The sequence below is a fragment of the Rattus norvegicus genome, chromosome 4 (assembly GCF_021556685.1).
Source record: "Rattus norvegicus strain SHRSP/BbbUtx chromosome 4, alternate assembly SHRSP_T2T, whole genome shotgun sequence".
Taxonomy (NCBI): Eukaryota; Metazoa; Chordata; class Mammalia; order Rodentia; family Muridae; genus Rattus; species Rattus norvegicus.
Window position 1 is genome coordinate 61,133,759 of NC_141537.1, and position 19,868 is coordinate 61,153,626.

Consider the following 19,868-nt stretch of genomic DNA (forward strand, 5'->3'; position numbering starts at 1 on the left):
AAAACTTGCCTGAATATGTCGTGTGTGTGTGTGTGTGTGTGTGTGTGTGTGTGTGTGTGTCTGTGTCTGTGTGTGGTGTGGTGTGTGCATGGTGTGTGTGTGTGTCTGTGTGTAGTGTGTGGTGTGTGTGTGGTGTGGTGTGTGCATGGTGTGTGTGTGTCTGTGTGTGGTGTGTGGTGTGTGTATGGTGTGTGTGTATGTGTGTGTGTGTGTAGTGTGTGTGTGGTGTGGTGTGTGTATGGTGTGTGTGTGTGGTGTGTGTGTGTGGTGTGGTGTGTGTCTGGTGTGTGTGTTGTGGTGTGTGTGTGTGTGTGTCTGTGTGTGGTGTGGTGTGTGCATGGTGTGTGTGTGTCTGTGTGTAGTGTGTGGTTGTGTATGGTGTGTGTGTATGTGTGTGTGTGTAGTGTGTGTATGGTGTGTGTGTGGTGTGGTGTGTGTATGGTATGTGTGTGTGTGTGTGGTATGTGTATGTGTGTGTGGTGTGGTGTGTGTGTGTGTGTTGTGGTGTGTGTATGGTATGTGTGTGTGTATGGTGTGTGTGTGTGTTGTGGTGTGTGTGTTGTGGTGTGTGTATTGTGGTGTGTGTATGATGTGTGTGTGTTTGTGTGTGTGTGTGTTTGTGTGTGTGTGTTGTGGTGTGTCTGGTGTGTGTGTGTTTGTGTATGTGTGTGTGGTGTGTGTGTATGTGTGGTGTGTGTGTGTATGATGTGTGTGTGTGTGTGTGTGTGTGTGTATGATGTGTGTGCATGTGTGTGTGTGTGTGTGTACTGGTCTCTTCCCCTAACATGGCAGGCTCTGGTAGCTTTATCCATCTCTTCCTCACTTTGGAAACAGCAATGTCCTTTCTAGAAAATCCATTTTGAGGGTTCATTGGTGGAATACTCACCTTGTGTATACCAGGCTATGGGTTTGGTACTCAACTCTTCAATAATCAAACTCCTAAAATACCAACCACAAAAGAAACAGATTCTATGTTAGTCAATCCAGTCCCCACAGTGACAGTGATTGGCTCAAGGACGGTCACATGATCTAATCCACCTGCATCCTTAGTATCCTTGGTCACTTGCTATAACTAGTAGCCAAGACATTTTCTGCCTCAGTGTTTCTGTCTGTCTCTGTCTTCCTGGATGTCTCTGGTGTGGATTCATCTCAGTGAGCCAAGTCAGTCAGCCCATCTTTTGGGCTTCTCAGATCTACAGAACAGTACATTCTCACTATGCTTAAGTTGCTTTGAGCTAATTTTTTTGTCACATGCAAATCAAGTAGTCCTTAGTAACACGGTTTCTTCCATTCATCTCAGTTCAGAATGCTTAAGGCATTCTTGGCCGTCATCTACAGAACGAGACTTTATAATTCTCTACAACCATCATGTCCTTTTGTAGCACACCATCTGCTTTTGTGACGGCGGGTGAAGAGCCGGGTCAAGCATCCTGCTGAGCAAAGCTCAGTGGAGGGAAAGCTGGTACGGAGGTCCTTGATCTTACCTACAAAGCCTTTTTGAAAACACTTTTCTCAGCTTTCCTTCCTTCTGTCGCTCTTTGGATGTGTTCCCTATTGTAAATTGATATCGAGAGTCTGAAGCCAAGGGAGAATTTCATAAAGAGCTAAGGTTTTCAGGAGGGATTTCAGAGTAGTGAAACAATTATGTGGGTGGGGCTTGGTTGAAGCATAGTCTTGTGAATAGCTGGGCTTGCTGGACTCACAAGGCCTATCTCTGAGCAGCCGCCATGTTTCTCCATAGCCAACATGGTTTCCTCTGTGTGTTACTACGCATGCGTCTCTTGGTGGCAATGTTGGCCCAGCACGGGAAGTGGCAGTCATTAGGGCTAATGACTGGGCTTCAGATTTTTCTTTCTTTCTCTGGGCACATGATACAATTACATTCCCATTCCTTCAGGTAGGCTTGGCTGGATGACTTGCTGTTAGTGAAAAGTGAGCTGGAACCAGCTCCTTAAAAAGCATGTTTTCTTTCTTCTACGGTAGCTGGTGATATTCAAAGAGGGAGCTTTCTCCTACCGGACTATTCAGAAGGAGGAAAAACGAGCCAACCCAGTGTGGGTGTGGGATGTGAAGTATGAGCAAGATAAAAACTTCCGTTTTCAATCATCAGAGTTTAGGATTCCCATTTACTGTTCTTCCATCTATTAACATATTAACATCATGCATTAGTGTGGCGCATATATATATATATATATATATATATATATATATATATATATATATGCAATTAATGAGCCAATAGTGAAACACCATTATTAATGTAGTGTTCATACAGTTCTCTCAGGTTTTATTAATGCATACGATGTATGTAGCATTACAGTGTCACACAGAATAATCTTACTGCTCCCCACCCCCCACCCCATGCTTCATCTCTTTATCCTTCTGTCACATTATGGAAAGCCTTGATGTCTATGGATCTTGCTAACGTCTCTAGTTTTTCCTTTTCAGAATGTCACCTTGTTGGCATCATATACATATCTGGCCATATACATAGCCAGCAAGCCCAGTTATTGACAAGACTATGCTTCAACCAAGCCCCACCCACATAATTGCTTCACTACTCTGAAATCCCTTCTGAAAACCTTAGCTCTTTATGAAATTCTCCCTTGGCTTCAGACTCTCGATATCAATTTATCAAGCTTCTTTCATTTAGCAATGTGCTGGTTTTTTTGTTTGTTTGTTTGTTTGTTTTTTGTTAACTTGACACAAACCTAGACATATCTGGCTAGAGAGAATATTTATTTATTTATTTATTTATTTATTTATTTATTTATTTTTTATTTATACCTCAAATGTTACACCTCCTCCTGGTTCCCTTTTGTAGAGTTCCTGTCCCCATACCCCCTCCACTTCGCCTCTGAGAAGGCAGGCTCCCCTGTATACCCCCACCATGGTGCATCAAGTCTCTGCAGGATTAAGTACATCCTGTCCCAGTGAGGCCAGACATGGCAGCCCTCTGCTGCATATGTGTTGGGGCCTCATACCAGTCCTTACGTGCTCTTTGGTTGTTGGCTTAGTCTCTGGGAGCTCCCAGGGATTCAAGTTAGTTGATACTGTTGCCATCTCCTCGAGGGCCTTCAGTCCTTCTCCTAATTCTTCCACAGGTGTCCCTGACCCCCATTCAATGTTTGTCTGTGGGTGTCTTCATCTATCTCAGTCACTGCTAGGCTCCTGTCTCTGCCTGCTGACCCAGGCAGACCTAGAGAGAATCTGGATTGAGAAAATGCCCTTGTAAGATTGGCCTGGAGGCAGGTTTGTGAGGTATAAATGATTGATGTGGCAGGAGCCAGCCAATGGTGAGCAGTGCCAGCCCTAGGCTGGTAGTTCCAGGTGATACAAGAAAGGAGAAAGCAAGCCTTTAAGCAGCACCCCTCCAAGGCTTCGGAATCAGTTCCTGACTCCAGTTTCCTGCCTTGAGGTCCTAGCCTGATGTCCCTGAATGAAGGACTATAAGCCATAAGATGAAATCACCCAAGTTGCTTTTGGTCAGGGTGTTTACCACAGCAATAGAAAAGTTACAACACCAAGCAAGATGCACTTCAGTTTTGGCCACACATTTTCATGACCCTTTCATGAGTTCACCTTTTTTTTGTTGGCAGACATCAGTCTATTGTGCGGAATACAGTTTATGAATTCAGTCATCTGTTGTGTCTATGTATGTATGCCACCAATGTGTTTATCTAAGCACATCATGGCTGCTCTTCATTTTCAGTCATTATGAGTGGAGCTGCTGTAAGCATGGAGTGCAGGTTTGCGTGTGCATACATGTTTCAACTCTGTTGTAAATATCTAGGAGTGTGACTGCTTGGTAGCATCTGAGACCGTGCTGAACTTTGTAAGGTGCTGTCAGGCTGTACCACTTTGAGTTCTTTACAGAGATCAGTGAGCAAGTCTACTGTGCTGCATACCTGCGGCACTTGGTCTTGCTAGGCTTAGCTCTCTCTGGGCTTTAGGTATGTAGAGGCAGTCCACTATTTTCATTCATAACTCTCTGGTGCAATTTGAACTTGCATAGCTTTTCACAGTGTGTCTGGGCGCCCTCTTCGGCAAGGCATCTTTTCACATATCTTGCCAATTCTTTAATTGGCTTGTTTATTTTCTTAATACTGCATTTGAAGAGTTCTTTTTATATTCTGGAACTCAAGGCCTTTATCAAATGTGTATTTCATGAACATATTCTACCCAACTGCAGCTTGTCTCTTCACTCTTTCATTAATATCTCTTGCCGAACGACAATTTTCAATTTTAGTTCAGTCCAATGTGACAATTTTTCTTTTAATTATTGTACGTATGGTTTTGTATCTGAAAGTCATATCCAAAATTGAGGTCATAAAGATTTTCTTCTATGGTATATTTATTTTTGTGTGAAACACATGAGCTTGTGTTTATATGTATTTGTGTGTTTATATGCGTGGACGTGTATTCATGTGTATCATTCTCATACATATGCATCTGTGCATGTATAATAATGACGAAAGTTATCCTGGGGAGGTGCAACACACATGTTTAATCACTACAGTTAGGGATCCCACAACAGACCAAAGTACAGATACCACCAAGGTCCAACTTAGTGATTTAATGAGTTTTATTAGAGTTACTTATAGGACTATGGGTGAGGGGTCACTTACAGGACCAGAAATGGCTCAAAGGCAGATGCTTCACCAAAGTCCATCACAGCATGGGTGACAGGTCACAAAGCTGAGAGCCTGCAGGCAACCCAACAGTTTAGAAAGTGTCCCTTCTAGGTGCTGCAGTTGATCTGAACCTCTTCTATTTAGCTCAGCTGTTTTCTTCTTCAGGCATCTGGACTGGTCTGAGAAGCTTTACAGCTTTGCTTGTCTAAAAGCCATCTTTGTAGCTCATCCCTCTTCTGTTTGAGGAGGATTCTTAGCTTTTATTACCTAATCTGGCAAGGAGGGGCCTAGTGAATCTGCTCAGTTTCAGGGACTTCCTGAAGCTACTTTGAATTTTTTCACCTTCCTGGTTAAGGAACTTCCTGCAGAATGGAATGTTTTGATCTTGAAGGAAACTGTTATAGAATGTGCATGTATTCACGTGTATGTGTTCATATATGTATACATCTCCATATGTTTGTTTGTGTGCATGCATATGTGTTCATGCATATGTGTGTGGTATACCATTACGTACACATGCATTTGTGTATGTATGCTCATGAGTGTATTCAAGGTCATCGCCTTGTATCCACGCATACAAAACCTATGTGTGTGTGTATGCATGGAGAAGCCACAGGTCAGTCTCAGGTGTCTTACTCAGTGGCTTTCTACCTTATTTTTGGAGTCAGGTTCTTTCACTGGAGCTCAGTCCTTTAGCTAAGCTGATTGGCTGGTAAGTCTTAAGAACCCACCAATCTCTGCCTCCCTAGTTTAGGGGCAGGAATGTCCAGCCATGTCATACTCTTTCACTTGTGTTCTTGGGGTCAAACTTGTGTCCTGTGCTTACAAAGTAAGATGTTGACCTGCAGAGCCATTTCCTTAGCCTTAGACATTTTTGGTTTTACATTTAGGTTCATGATACATTTCGAGTTCATTTTTTATGAAAAGCAGAATTCCATATTTTGATGATGTGTTGGTGAGGCTGTCTCAGTGTTTCACTACTACTAGTTGAAATGAGTCACATTGCTCCATTGAATTTCCTTTGCTTCTTTCTCAGTGATGCATTGGGTCGATTTTAGACTGTTTTGTTCCCTTGATCTGTCTACATTTCCCCCCAGTACTACTCTATCTTGATTAGTGGCCCTTCATTCTTCTCTTGAACTCAACCGGCATCAGTTTTTGGCTGTGTTCTTCTTCAGTATTGTGTTGTATCTGTTCTGTGTGGTTTTTATTATTGTGATCTTCTTTGCCTTTTTTTATGGCATCTCTAAAACAACTCACTAGGATTTTGATTTTGATTTCATCTAATCTGCAAATCTATAGACCAAGTTGGCGATAATTTATCTTCCTAGCCATAAAAATATGATATACCTCTACTCATATCTTTGATTTTTCTCATCAGAATTGTATAGTTTCCTCTTATGGTCTGTATATATTTTCCTGGCTCTAATCTAAGTATCTAGTTGTTATGCATGCAGATAATATCACATTCTAAGTTTTGTATTCTAGTTGCTCATTGTGGGGTACACCTGCTTAGCCATTCCTACAGCTCCTACATGGGAGGCTGTCCATTTCTTAAGATTTTCAACACAGTCATGGCATCTTTAAAAGCAGGAGACAACTTTATTACTTTTCTCCACTGATTTAAATTTTACATCCTTATCTTCTTCCGTAAACTTTTCCAGATGATTGATTTGAAGTCTTTCTTCTTTTCAAACATACACATTCAATGTTGTGTTCTTCTGGTTTTTGAGCTATACTATTATGTAGCCCAGACAAGTTTTGAACTTGTTTTATACCAGGGCTGTGTAGAATGATGAGAGAATGCCTTTCATGTTCCTGGTCTTTGTGGGCATCAGCGAGTATCTCATCATTAAGTTCAATGCCAGCTGTGGGATGTGGGCTTCCCATATCAAACTCTTTTCATTTTAGTTTTATGTTTTGTTTTTAAAATCATGAATGGGTGTTGAATTTCATCAGCTATTTCTTCATCTCTTTGTATGAACATGCATTTTTTTGTTAGCCTGTTGATATCATGGATTATGTGGACTGACTTTTAAGTTTTTTTGTTTGGTGCGTTTTCAAGGCAAAGTTTCTCCGGGTAGTCTGTGTTGTTGTTTTTAAAACAAAATCCCAAACATTTCATTTAAGCAATGAAGACTCAGGAACCAGACACTGTGGTGAAAGACTGCCAGCTCAGGGAGGCAGAGAAGCATCCAGCTGACCTCCGTACTCCAATGACATCCTAAAAGGAAAGGCTTCTCTTTCCTTCTTTTTTCTTTGCTGGGTGTTTTATTTTGTTTTGTTTTGTTTTGTTTTTAGTGTTTACTTCTTGCCAACTGGTTGCTTGCTCAACCTCTTACCCTATTGTTGACTTTATTTAGGTCTTGTTTACAGGAAGCTCTTGGCTTAAAGGTGTGTGCTATGCTAACCCGCTCACAAAACCTTTGATCCAAAATTTGTCCTGCCTACAAGTGCAGAGACAAAAATGGATCAGAGACTGAAGGAATGGCTAACCAGTGACTGGCCCCACTTGAGACCCATCCCTTGGGCAAGAACCAATCATTCACACTTTAAATGATACTCTGTTATGCTTGCAGACAGAAGCCTAGCATAACTGTCCTCCGAGAGGCTCTACCCAGCAGCTGACTGAAACAGATGCAGAGACCCACAGCTCCATTAGATGGAGCTGAGGGAGCCTTGTAGAAGAGTTGTGGGAAGGATTGAAGGACTTGGAGGGAATAGAGACTCCAAAAGAAGACCAACAGAGTCAAGTAAGCTGGATCTGTTGGGTCTCCTAGAGACTGAATCACCAACCAAAGAGCATGCATGGGCTGGACTTAGGCTCCCTGCACATCTTTAGCAGATAGGCAGTTTGGTCTTCATGTGCGTGCCCTGATATGAGTGGAGGCTCTTGGATTAAAGATATGTGCTAGGGCTGAACCACACCTCTACAAGAAACAGGTTTTTCCAGTTCACAATCCTGGGGTTCACAATGTGATCAAATATCTTGCAACAGGTCTGATTGTCCTGGACCTCATTCTATAGACCAGGATGACCTGGAATTTAGAGATCCACCTACCTCTTTCTCCTCAGTGCTGCAATTGAAGGTATGCACTATCACGCTCAGGAACTTGAGTTCTGAATTGTAAAATAAGCCCATTAGCTCCAGATATAAATTCTTTTTCTTTTTCTGTGCAATTGAATTGCACTTGTGATATTTTGCATCTGTGTTCATGAGTAAGATGATCTGTAGTTTTCTTTCTTTCTTTCTTTCTTTCTCTCTTCTTTTCTTTTCTTTTTTTTTGGTGACATTGCTGTTTGTCAGGGCAATGATGATCTCACAGGGTATCATGAAGTGCTTGGTCTGCTTCTGCTTACTACAAGAAATAAAGATTTGGTATCATCTCTTCCTTCACTGCTTAGTAGGATTCCCATGAAATCATCTGTACTCAGTACTTCCGTTTTCGGAGGCTATTAATTACTAGTTCAATTTGTTTCTGTTCATATGATCTCCTTTCTCTATGTGTGCATTTTAATAGTTTGTATCTGTCAAAGAATTAGTTCATTCCCTTTAAGCAACAGATATGCAGGCATGTGGCTATTTGTTATCTTACATCATTACATTACATCATTACAATACATCATTACATTACATCATTACATCACATCATTACATTACATCATTACACTGCATTGTTACATTACATCATTACATTTTCACACCCCCGAGACCAGTTGATTCAGCTTTTGTGTCACTTGCATGTTGACAATTTGAAGCCTGAATAGCTTCTTGTCTTAAAAGTATTTTTATCTTATTTTTGTGTACAGGTGTTTTGCCTGCATGTGTATCTGTGCACCACAAGCATGAAGGGTGCTCTCCCCTAACCCTGCCTTTGGGTGCTGGGAATCAAACCTGGGTCCACTGTCAGAGCAGTCAGTGCTTCTAGACATTGAGACTCCTCTCCAGCACCCTAATATTTTGTTTTAAAGATTCAGCTTTTGCTTTTTTGACTCCTTGTATTGATTTCCCGTTTCTATTTCATTGATTTCTGCTCTGATTAAATTATTTCTTTGATTAGCCTCCTTAGGTCTAATATATATGTCTATATATATATATATATATATAGGTAGACATATATATATGGTGTGTGCTTGTGTGTGTGGTGTGTGGTTTTTTTGAGAGTGTGCATGTGGTATACATATATATATACATATATATATGTGTGTGTGTGTCTATTTATGGGTATTTGTAGGTCTAAATGTGTTTGTGTTGTGTACATGTATGTGAGTGTGCATGTGTGTGTGGTGCATGAGATGTATGTGTTTGTATATATGTGCACATGTGTGTAGTATGTGTGTGCATGTATGTGGTATGTGTGTGCTGTGTGTGAGTGCACATGTGGTGTGCATGCATGTGTGTATTCATGTTTGTGAGGGTGCATGTGTGTAGTATATGTGTAATGTGTGTGAGTGTGCATGTGCATGTGTTTATGTGTGTGTTTTGAGATAGGGTCTCATATAGCTCTTGCTTCCTTTAAACTTGCTATGCACTCAAGGTTGACTTTGAACTCTGGGTCCTCCTGCCTTTGCTTCCTAAGCGGGAGGGATTATAGGCTTGTACTGTTAAGGGGGCTTACCTATCTTCAACAAGAGATAAAAGGAAAAGCTCTTTAATTAGCACACAGCCTCTAGCTATTGCTTAAAGAGTCCAGTCCCAATCACAAATATTTTGTAGCTTATAGACACATAGTCATTGTCAAAATCTTGTCTACATGACCATAAACCACCGCAGGGTGTTCTTTCCCCTATCCTAAAGGACATTTTCCTTGGAGTTGAGTTTTATACAAGCTGGAATTAGCAGGTTTCTAGTTAAGACAATTTTATCTTTAGCGAACAGAACTCATTGTCTGTGCTTTTCCAGAAAACAAGAAGGGGAAAGAAGGTGTACAGAAGTTAATAGTTCAGTTTTGCCTCCTGTTGTCTGGGAGTAGAGACAGAGTTCCTTATTCTGTGTTCTTCTTTCTATGCAGCCTAATGCCTCTAAGCAAACTTGTTGACCATATTCAATTAATGTTAAAGCTTGCTGCTTTTCCTTTCTCCTTCAGTACCACCATGTCTGGCATACATCCTGAGAAACCCACATGCTGATGCATCTACAAATTGTGGCACATTTTAATTTCATCTTTACCTAGCTCGAAATATTTAAAAATCTTGAGAAAAATTCAGGCAACCTGAGATGCACACAAAGTGCCTCTATTTGTTTCCAGTATAAAGATTTATTGAGAGTGGGACAATCGGGGTAGAATCAATTTGCTGCTTTTCTCAAGGCCTTCAGTAGTTGCTCAGTTCTCTCTGCTTCCCCTTGAGGGATGGTTATCAGCCCATGAAAGAATTCTCACCTGACTTATCTCAGCGTCCTACACAAAAGTCATGTCCTGACCACAGAGACTACAGAGAAAGTCTGTGGGACCTAGAAAGGACTTCACAAGTCACTCACTCTTCCTTCTGAGGTAGCCTTTGCCCTTGCTGCCCTTCCATGATCTCCTCTTGATCGTCTCATGGCTGATCTCTTTTTTGCCGAAAGCTTCAGTATAAAATTGATCTTTTCTTATAGCTCTGTCTGAGGACTTCACTTAAGGTAACCACCCAGGACCTCTCCACCCTAAGATCGTACTATATCTCCCTGTTGCTTACCACTAGCTCATACACATAATTATTAATTTATTTAACACAGAAACAGATGGACACTGCACATATTGGAAACTCAATAATCAGTGTATTATGTGTATCAGTATGTGTGGTGTGGGTGCATACATTTGCTTATGTGTATGTATTTGGAAGCCAGAAATTTTGATACTTGGTATCTTCTAGAGCATTCTCCACTGTGTTTTAATGAAACAGGGCCTCTTGCTGAACTTGGAGATCACCTTTTAGGCTAGTCTAGCTAATAAGTTTGTCTTGGAGATCCCCCATCCTCCTTTCCAGCTCTGAGATAACAGGCAGGTCGCCATGCCCACCTGGCTTTGAGTGCAGATGCAGGGAATCCCCATGTTTACACAGCTGGCATGCACTTTCTCCACTGAGCCATCTCTTTAGCCCCGAATAATTTATTAAGTGAATGAATCCACATTAAGGCCAGGAAAGAAAAGTGACTTTGCCAAGGTCACACAACTCATTAGCAGAGAGCATGAATGAGAACCCATGGATCTTGACTCTTTTCTAGGCTTTTCCTACCACACCAATTTCCAATGTTCATAGCGACAGTTGTAAAATGGACAAACATTTCTCTCAGTGTGTGTTCCTGTCTCTATGTTGGCTCCTTGTGCATGTCAGTCATAATTACAAAATTGGTAGAGTTTATGTTTTCCTAAACAAGGACACAGACCCTATAGGATGCTTAGTGAGGTATCATGTCTTCTCTCTCTCTCTCTCTCTCTCTCTCTCTCTCTCTCTCTCTCTCCTTCTGTGTGTGTGTTTGGGGGGGGGAGAGGGGAATGGAGGAGAATTAATTTGGGGTCTGAAGCCAGCTTGTTCTGACTTTCAAGCTCTTTGTTCTGCATCAACTGCCTGACTCCTTCTGGGTACCATTTGTCCTTTAGTAGTGTCTGCACAGAGAGCCTAAGCAGCAGGCAGTGGGAATTTCAGGCACTATGGTGGGACGGCAGCAGGTATGGTGTAGGAAGCTTTCCTTTTGTTCTTCAACTGGCACTATAGAGCTGACATCTGTCTCTGTCTCACAAGTGGGACTCATTGCTCTGGGGTCCTGGAATGCAACTGTCACACTGTGTAAGTGGCCTTGAAAGGTGTGTGTCACTGGAATGAGAACTCAGCTCAACTCCATTTGACTTTCTCCTTGACAGGGCAAACAAAGGTGGGACATATGTCATTACTTCCCAAGTGACCGGGAGACAAAGCCTTCCATTCATGATTGCCATATTTCACAAAATGCTATGAAAGTCAAGGACCAAATGGTACCAAGTCCCTTGGTCATTGGCTCCATCACCTCTGTCTGCAGCCTGGATCCTGTATCCATTCTGGCACTGTCTCTCCTGTGTTCGTCTGAGCTCATAGTGCAGCTATCTGGCTCTCTCTGAACCTTGGGCAAGTTCAGTCGTCCCTCCTCCACACTGAAGAATAAACTATTCCTTGGGATGGGATGTGTTTCTCAGGCTGGCTTCCTTTCCAGTTCTTGTTCTGCCTCAACTCTGCTCTTACTGCCAGCCCTTCCTATCCTCTCTTCAGGTAAAACCATTCCAGAACCATTCAAAGCCACCAGTGCAAGAACACAGCCAGGTTTTACAGTGTGATGAAATTGTAGGTCTGGGAAAAGAGGCGGGGCACTCAGCATGCAGAACAGCTCCCCAAGGGAGAAGCTGCCAGAAGCCCAGAGCCTCTACACTAGACAATAAGCATCGACCCAGGAACTTACACTCTCATTCTCCACACTTCTGAAAGAGGATCTTAGAGTCATTGTCTCTCACTCCATCTTCCATGGCTATGAAGTCCACTTTATTCCAAGGCCTGTTCTAGGTTCTGTCATAGAAAGGTTTAGATCTCTGACATTCTGGTCCTTTCATATAAGTCATAGCTGACTACTGTGGCCCGCCATTGCAGCGGGCAGTGGCTCATGGACCACTTACATCCCTGACACACGTGTCTTGGCCTTCCCTCTATATGCAGTTCCATTTGCTCATTAAATTTAGTTATATTCTCGGGCTGAAGCAACCTCTAGGGGTTGAAGTCTAATTCACCAGATTTCTCTTTTGGAGATAGGGAAGAACAAAGACAAAGGCAACAGGGACGCAAGGAGAAGACACACCTGTTCAAGACAGAAACCCTCAAAGCAGCCCCCTTTGCAAACCAAACATTAAAAGTAATTTGTGTTGAGCTGAGATCTCCCCAAACTCAAGAGCACAGGTGTAGGGAGATGAGAGAGAAGAATTATCTTGGAGATACGGTAATAAGCTAATACAGCTTGCATGACAACACTGGGACCGAGATTCATAAATATATTCATGTTTACTTCCCGACAAGACTGATTAAATACCCCAGCAAAAGTTAGAGTCAAAGATGAGAGAAAGCGAGAGCCAAGTGCGGAAGTTCTGGGGAACTATCAAGTCCAGACAAGAAACACATCATCAACCACAAACAGGCATGGCCTGAGACATTATGGGTGGGAGATATCATACATGAACCTGCCATGAAACTTTGTAAAAGGTCATATTTAAGCTCTGGATGCATGCATGCTCATGGCTAGGAGAAGAGAACGCCCTTCTTGCGTGGCATGCTCAGAATTGCTTTCTAGTTACCCAGAAGGGGAGGGAAAAGCATGCCTACCTGATTTAGGGACAGAGAACAGGACACAGAGAACTGCTTCCCTCACTAGGTTGCTCCTTGACTTTGGTTGAGGCACATACATGGGAGGAGACATTACTTGGGCCTGGCTGTTCACTTTTAGGTTAGTTTCTTCCGCCATTAGACAATGTCATGGGTTGACTCTGAAAAGAGTTCACCCACAAGTGAATGGGTCTTGGGGGGAAGCCAAAGAGGCAAAGAGGAACCCAGGAGGAGTAGTGGTCAATAAAAACTGGTCAAGGTTTTGGAAATAGAGGCAGTTCAGGGAGTGGCCTGCTTCCTTCTAGGCCAAGGGACCTAAGACTCTGGCTATTTAGTGGACCAAAGAGATATCTGTCTGGGTCTCAGGTGTGGGTCTGATAATCTTCTCCCCTCCCCCATTCTCTCTTTCTGTCCCCTGCTACGATCCATTGCAGGATCATCCACTGTTCTTTTACTGAACTATGCTCCCCCTAACCTCTCTACCTGATCCTTTGCAACAGTTAATCTCACAGTGATGGTCCTGAGCTCAGACAGCAGACATTATTTCTCCCGTCTGCTGCTCCTGCACTGGTCTCTATCCTCCCTCTTCCCTTCCCTCCCCACCTTCCAAGGTAAAGTGTCATCTACTTTATTTATTCATGTTCTCACACAGGTCCCACACACCATCATTTGGGATACATTTATTGTCTTCATCTAAAAGGTGACAGAGCAGGCAAAGGGTAGGGTTAGGTCAAGTTTAGACGTCTCCAAAGTCCTTACAGTATACTGCTTAAGTTTACGTCTTTCCCCCATACCCCTTCTCTTCCCTCCTTCTCCTCCTATTCTCTTACCCTTTTTCATTTTTGACACAGAATCTCACTCTGTACCCAGGCTGATCTCATACTCTCAGCAATTCTCCTACCTCAGTCTCCCTAACGCTGGGATTGTGGCATATTTCCAGTACCCCCTATGTTTTTTTAGTTATTATGTTATTCAGTTATTTTCTCTGGGTCTCAGTCTAAGTAGGTCTCTCTAAGTAGGTAGGAGGACAGGATGCTCAACTTGTTTTCAGTTTGGGAACTCTGGTCCCTTGAGTCCTTTGGATACAATCAAGTCTGTCCAAACTTGATCCTTCTGTGCCTACTGCCTTGCCCCAGGACCCCCACCCCTCCAAGTCACATTTCCTTGTGAGGCCGCCCTTATCCCAAGCACTATCCAGGGGACCCTGGTCTCAGCGCCAGTAAGCAGAGAAGAACAGCCTGGCATGTGTTGTAGGTCAGACTGTCACTGCCTGGTGGAGGGATGCAAGAGACCCTGTAGGGTGATCATGCATCTTCAAGGCCTATGCTGCTTGGTCTGGTAGGCTCTACAAGAAAGAGAGCTCTGTGTTGTGTAAATACATTTGCAGCTATTGCTGCGAGTGGCTCCCCCGGGGCCTACTACTGGGTCTTGGTGACAGGAGCTGTCTTCACTGCATGATTGACAGAGCCGTGGGGAAAGCTAAGCAGATGGTGATTTCTCTCAGCGTGAAGGTGCACTTAAGTAAAGAGGGTGTGGGATCAGGGATCGTAGGTAGGCATACTCAGTTGCATGTTCCACAGTCCACTGCCCTTGACTTGGGCCTTCAGTCACGGTAGAATCCTCTGGGAAATCACCCAGGTTGGGATGAAGCTGGTTGGCCTCTGTAGGAAGAAGAGCAATCCCCACCTTGCCCACAAAAAATAGCTGTTGTGGCGATTTAAGCATCTTTATTTGCAACCCTCCTCTTCCTCCTCTTCCTCTTCCTCCTCTTCCTCTTCCTCCTCTTCCTCCTCTTCCTCCTCCTCTTCCTCCTCCTCTTCCTCCTCTTCCTCTTCCTCCTCTTCCTCCTCTTCCTCCTCCTCTTCCTCCTCTTCCTCCTCCTCTTCCTCCTCCTCTTCCTCCTCTTCCTCCTCCTCTTCCTCCTCTTCCTCCTCCTCCTCTTCCTCCTCTTCCTCCTCCTCCTCTTCCTCCTCTTCCTCCTCCTCCTCCTCCTTTTCTTCCTAAAGCCTCTCCCTGTCTTACATGGGAGGGGCTGGGGTGGCATGATGGGTGTGAGCTGGTGGCACTGTCTGGGCAGAGCATTCTGGGAAGGGACACCATTTTATTAGTGCATGATTAACCATGAATATTAAAATGGGGTGTGTGTGTTCTAGACTCTGTGACGTCCTCAACAAGCCACAAAGCCACAAAGAGAGGGCTTGGCATTTAATAATGGCTTGAGGTACAGGTCTTACTCAGTCTCTTCGCTGTAACAAGCTAGGTGGCTTCTAGGTCATAGACATTTATGTTTCATAGTTCCAAAACTTGATGGCAAGATGCCAGCATGGCAGAGGCCTTTATGAAGAAATCGCAGACTTCCCCAATCCTCAGTTACCAGAGAGTGGCCAGCATCAGCAAACTATCGCAGGACTCTGATAAGGGTACACAGTCTCAATTACCCCAGCAAGGGGCACTTTCTAGCCCCATCATTGTTGGGATTTCAACAGATGGATGTTAAAAGAACACAAATACTCAGTCCTTGTTGATGTTGAAGTGTTTCGGGCATGATGTGTGGGAGATATGAAGATGGTTGTCTGGTTCAGTTAGAGAAGCACCAGGCATCACTGTTTGGCACCACCAATAGCCTAAGCTTCTGTCCATTAGAATCGATTGGGGCTGAGAGTGGTGCCTTTTGTCTTAATAGCTGAGTGCTGGGTCTCTGGGACTTCCTCACGCATAGTTCTTGGCTTCAGAACATCCGTGGAAGCAGCTTTCCTCTAGGCGAGCACCTGAAAAGAGTTTGCCAATGTGATTGATTACGGCTCTCACAAACAGCTGTCAGGGACTCAGCACTGGCCTTGGTCTGTTCTCCTCTTCCTAGATGAGCGGCCCTGCCATCTTTCTGTTTAGAGTCCAGGGGAAGAAGAATTCCAGGTGCCAAGCCGGCAGAAACCCACCACCCAGCAGACTCCTGTTCCTGGGCTCCTACTGGAGGGAAGATGAGAACCATGCCCAGAGATGGACCAGAGACTCCATCTCCCCTGCCAGCCTCCCTCGAGATGAGGCACCTGACCCTTTGGGCTGTTTCCTCCCTGAATATCTGTAAACTCCATTTGGCATCCAGGTGAAAGAGGACAGACATTTGGGTGTCCTTGAGCCACAAAAAATAGCTGTTGTGGCGATTTGGGCATCTTTATTTGCAACCCTCCTCCTCCTCCTCCTCCTCCTCCTCCTCCTCCTCCTCCTCCTCCTCCTCCTCCTCCTCCTCCTCCTCCTCCTCCTCCTCCTCCTCCTCCTCCTCCTCCTCCTCCTCCTCCTCCTCCTCCTCCTCCTCCTCCTCCTCCTTTTCTTCCTAAAAGGCAGCTCAGGCTGAGGAACATAGATGTTGAGCTGGCAGACTCTGCAGATGAACACACAACCAAGAGAGCGTGGTTGCTGTCCAACTACTACGCTCTCACCCTGGTAGCTGGTTGACTCTGGTCTCATTCCCCAAGGTTTATAATTCATCTTTTAAAAAAAAGATTTATTTATTTATTTATTTATTTATTTATTTATTATATGTAAGTACATTGTAGCTGTCTCCAGACACACCAGAAGAGGGCATCAGATCTCAGTACAGGTGGTTAGGAGCCACCATGTGGTTGCTGGGATTTGAACTCAGGACCTCTGGAAGGACGACAGTGCTCTTAACCACTGAGCCATCTCTCTAGCCCCGTACGTCCATCTTGATCCACACTGCCCGTTACTATAGCCACCTGCCTTCTGTGGTTCCTGAACACTTCAGCTGCAACTTGTCTAAGTGAAGAGGAATCATAAATGGAAAGTACAGTCTGCTTCCAAAGACATATAGCGAAAAGCATGAAGAAAAAGAAAACAGATGTGAAATATCTATTTTTATATTGATTATATGTTGAAATGATAATCAATCGGGTGTATTGGCTTAAGTAAAATGTTACTATGATTCATGCCACATCTTTCTTTTCCATAATTTTGCATACGTCCCAGAAGCTTTTAGGTTACATGTATGGCTCCTATCTGGGGCTCCTGTGAGAGTGCACGTGGTATAAGTGACTTGCGTCCATGGGTGCTACTGTTCCATATGATGGGCTGCTAAATGCAGTCATGGCCTGGTGGAAGTTATAGTTCAGCCCCAGCCCCAGAGGACACAGTGGTTTGTGCAAGGCATCCCACCCATGGAAACATGCTGTTTTAGTTTTAGCTTTTTCTTCTGTAGTTGGAGATTGAAGTCGTGGTAGTGGGGGAGAGAGTTCTTAATACCTGCACCCCAGAGCTGTGGCAATAAGTGACATGCCCATCTATAGCACTAAAGGAGGAAGTCCCCTGTAGATGTGGCCCTTGATTTTCTACCTGACTTCCCTGCTAAACATGGTACCATGTGGTGGTGACCAAATGCCAAACTGGGGAAAAAAACTCAAGAGAATATGTTCTGCCACTTATGCACTTTTACTGTTCTCTGCTAATTCTGGAGAGGCCCGAGCCTCAGTTTCCTTCTCTATGAAGGTGTTACTTCTGTGAGAGAGTTCTGCTCCTTTTTGCCCAGGCATGGTGGATTGTGGGATCTCAGCTACTAATTGCTGGTCAAGCAAGAGAAGGACTGGTTGAGTCTGCCTCTAGGTTACAATCTTCCCCAGTCCTGAAAGTGGGGCTCTGCCGCCCACTCATACCAGAGTCTCTTCCAGGCAGACTCTAGTATCAGGAAGGCTAAAGCAACCTGGTGATGACATTGGTCAGTGGGTCTGTGCCCCGTGGACCCTTCTGGCAAAGGAAGGCTTCAAGTGCTTGGAAAACGTGGGTGGCAGGGGATCCAGTTGGTTCCAGCTTTTTAGTTTTTGTTTTAATAGATAAATCATGCGTGCTATCACATTCAACACGGTGTTTTCAGGCATATCTGCCCATTGAGTGACTGAATCCAGGGAACTTACCTGTGAATTACTTGACATAGTGTTGGTAAGATGCTCTGTCACTGTGTGGATATGAATTTCTAGTGGGTGGCATGGGAAAAAAAATAAATGTATTCAAATCAGTCAAGCACACTCAGTCCTGAACCTACACCTGCCAGTCAGGTGATCACAGATAAGTCACCAAGTCTCTCTGAGCCTCTCCCTTCTACAAGGAAGTAAAGTTGACATAACCATTGTAAGATGGACTCAACGTATGTGAAGTGTGTGCATTAGACAGTCATTGAGGTGGTTATTAACATAGAGCTGTGTCCAGTACAGAGCTAGCAGGGAAATTTCCATCTTTGTGCTGTGAGAGCATTATACTTGTCTGGAGGGATGCCAGGAGCAGTAGCCCAGTGAAGGACATATGAACTTCTGGGTACTGCTTTCTCTGCCTGGAAAGTCAACATTTCCCCTCTGACTGAGCATTTAACCATCGGAATCCTTCCCATCTCAGAAGCCTGTAGGTCAGAATTGGTAAGTCTAAGGACAATTTGTGACTAAATTTCAGCCTGTCCATGGTTTAAAGCAAACAAATGATTCATACGATGCCCTTGGCCCATCTGTAAATCCCCTTGGGGCATCTACTTTCCCTTTAATGAGATGGGATGAGTAATACTTGCCTCTCCTTCGTCTTACAAGCCAGTAACAAGGATGATTCAGGTAATGACTATAGAATCCTTTGAGGTCCTTGGAGAGATGGTTGCTATATAAATGCAAAGTATGATGTCTTTTTCCATTATATCAAGATTTGCAAATAAATTTTTAAGCCTACAGCACATCCATGTCAATGCCTGTCTGGCCATTCATCTGCCATAGGCATTTTTTTAAAAAGTGAATAAATCATCTCTATACATTACTCCTTGGGAGCACACCTTCCAATATGCAGCAGGTGAGGTTATGTTGTTATGCATATTTGTCTCCTTATGCCCAGCATACATGTCTGTTCTGCCATGCCAGTAGATGGGACTTCTGCAAGACCCATTCAGAGGGACAATTTTGGAGTTTTGATTTCTTTGAAAAAAAAAAAAACCACAGAAATATGGTAAGAATATGTTTGTGCTTTAATCCCAGGCGTAGGATATAGGGTCCCTGCAGATTGTCCAAGCAGCTGACTATGATTTGCCTCGTGGAGGGGCACGATTTTGCCAGCTGCAGACAGTTTTTGCGATTGTGTGACATTTGGAATTCTGGGAACTTTTGAGAAGGTATATTAAGGCTAGGGCCCTGAGAGGCAGGGTTGTTGTTTGTTGTTTGTTAAATAGCCATGAATAAAAGACAAATAAGACATTAGATATCCTGATGGTGAAGATCAAACTTGCCCCAAGGATTTTGACACCCCTAATCAGCAGGAAGTAGTCTAAAGATAAAGTCATCCTTTTTTCCCTTGATCCTTTTTTTCTCTCTCCCACATCTAGTGTTAGGGATTGAAAGAACAGAAAAAGCAGAGAGAAGGCTGGAAGAAAGAACCTACCAAGTAGCCAAAGTCCGGCTACACCCATCATTAGTGATGGACATGGGAGGAATTTCTTGCTATTGATGGGGACTGAGACCCAATGAGGACTTTGTGCTTGTTGTCCTTCCTGTTTCCTTTTCATGACCCTCTTGATTGAGCTATTTTGAAAAGGGGCCCTGAGAGGTGTTAGGAAACTTGCTTCCTAAAAACTTTAAGCAGGGTTCCCCTGATTCCAAAGAGGAGATGGGGTTTGATGGGAACACTTTAATGCACGAGCCCCTTTAGAGGCCATTAAGGGTTGCCAGTGATGTTACTAAATAACCTCACTTAGGCTGGAAGGAGCAAACCTGGATATGTGGAAGGCTTGGGTTTGCTGTCCATGGTTCTGAAGGCCCAGAGCTTCTGCTAAGGTGGATCACAGCTTACAGGGCTGAGTTTTCTTCCTTTTAAATAAAAATATACTGAAATTTGGCCCATAGGGGAAAGTGTGTATTGATTCTAAATTGAAGGAGAGATTTC

At 43.7% G+C, this 19,868-nt stretch overlaps 1 protein-coding gene across 6 annotated transcripts in view; it reads left to right on the forward strand.

Annotated features, from left to right (window-relative positions):
- Nucleotides 1-19,868, forward strand: part of LOC134486747 (uncharacterized) — a 281,727-nt gene that overhangs the window by 99,113 nt on the left and 162,746 nt on the right. For 5 of the 6 annotated variants that reach the window (XR_015686429.1, XR_015686430.1, XR_015686424.1 and 2 more), the window contains one exon: nucleotides 15,814-15,996. Coding sequence is in view for 1 of the 6 variants with exons in the window: in XM_087659702.1 (XP_087515828.1) it covers nucleotides 15,814-15,996 (183 nt within the window). In the remaining 5 variants the exon portion in view is untranslated. Of the gene's footprint in view, nucleotides 1-15,636; nucleotides 15,714-15,813; nucleotides 15,997-19,868 lie in introns of all 6 variants that reach the window. The other variant, XR_015686435.1, reaches the window with a different exon arrangement.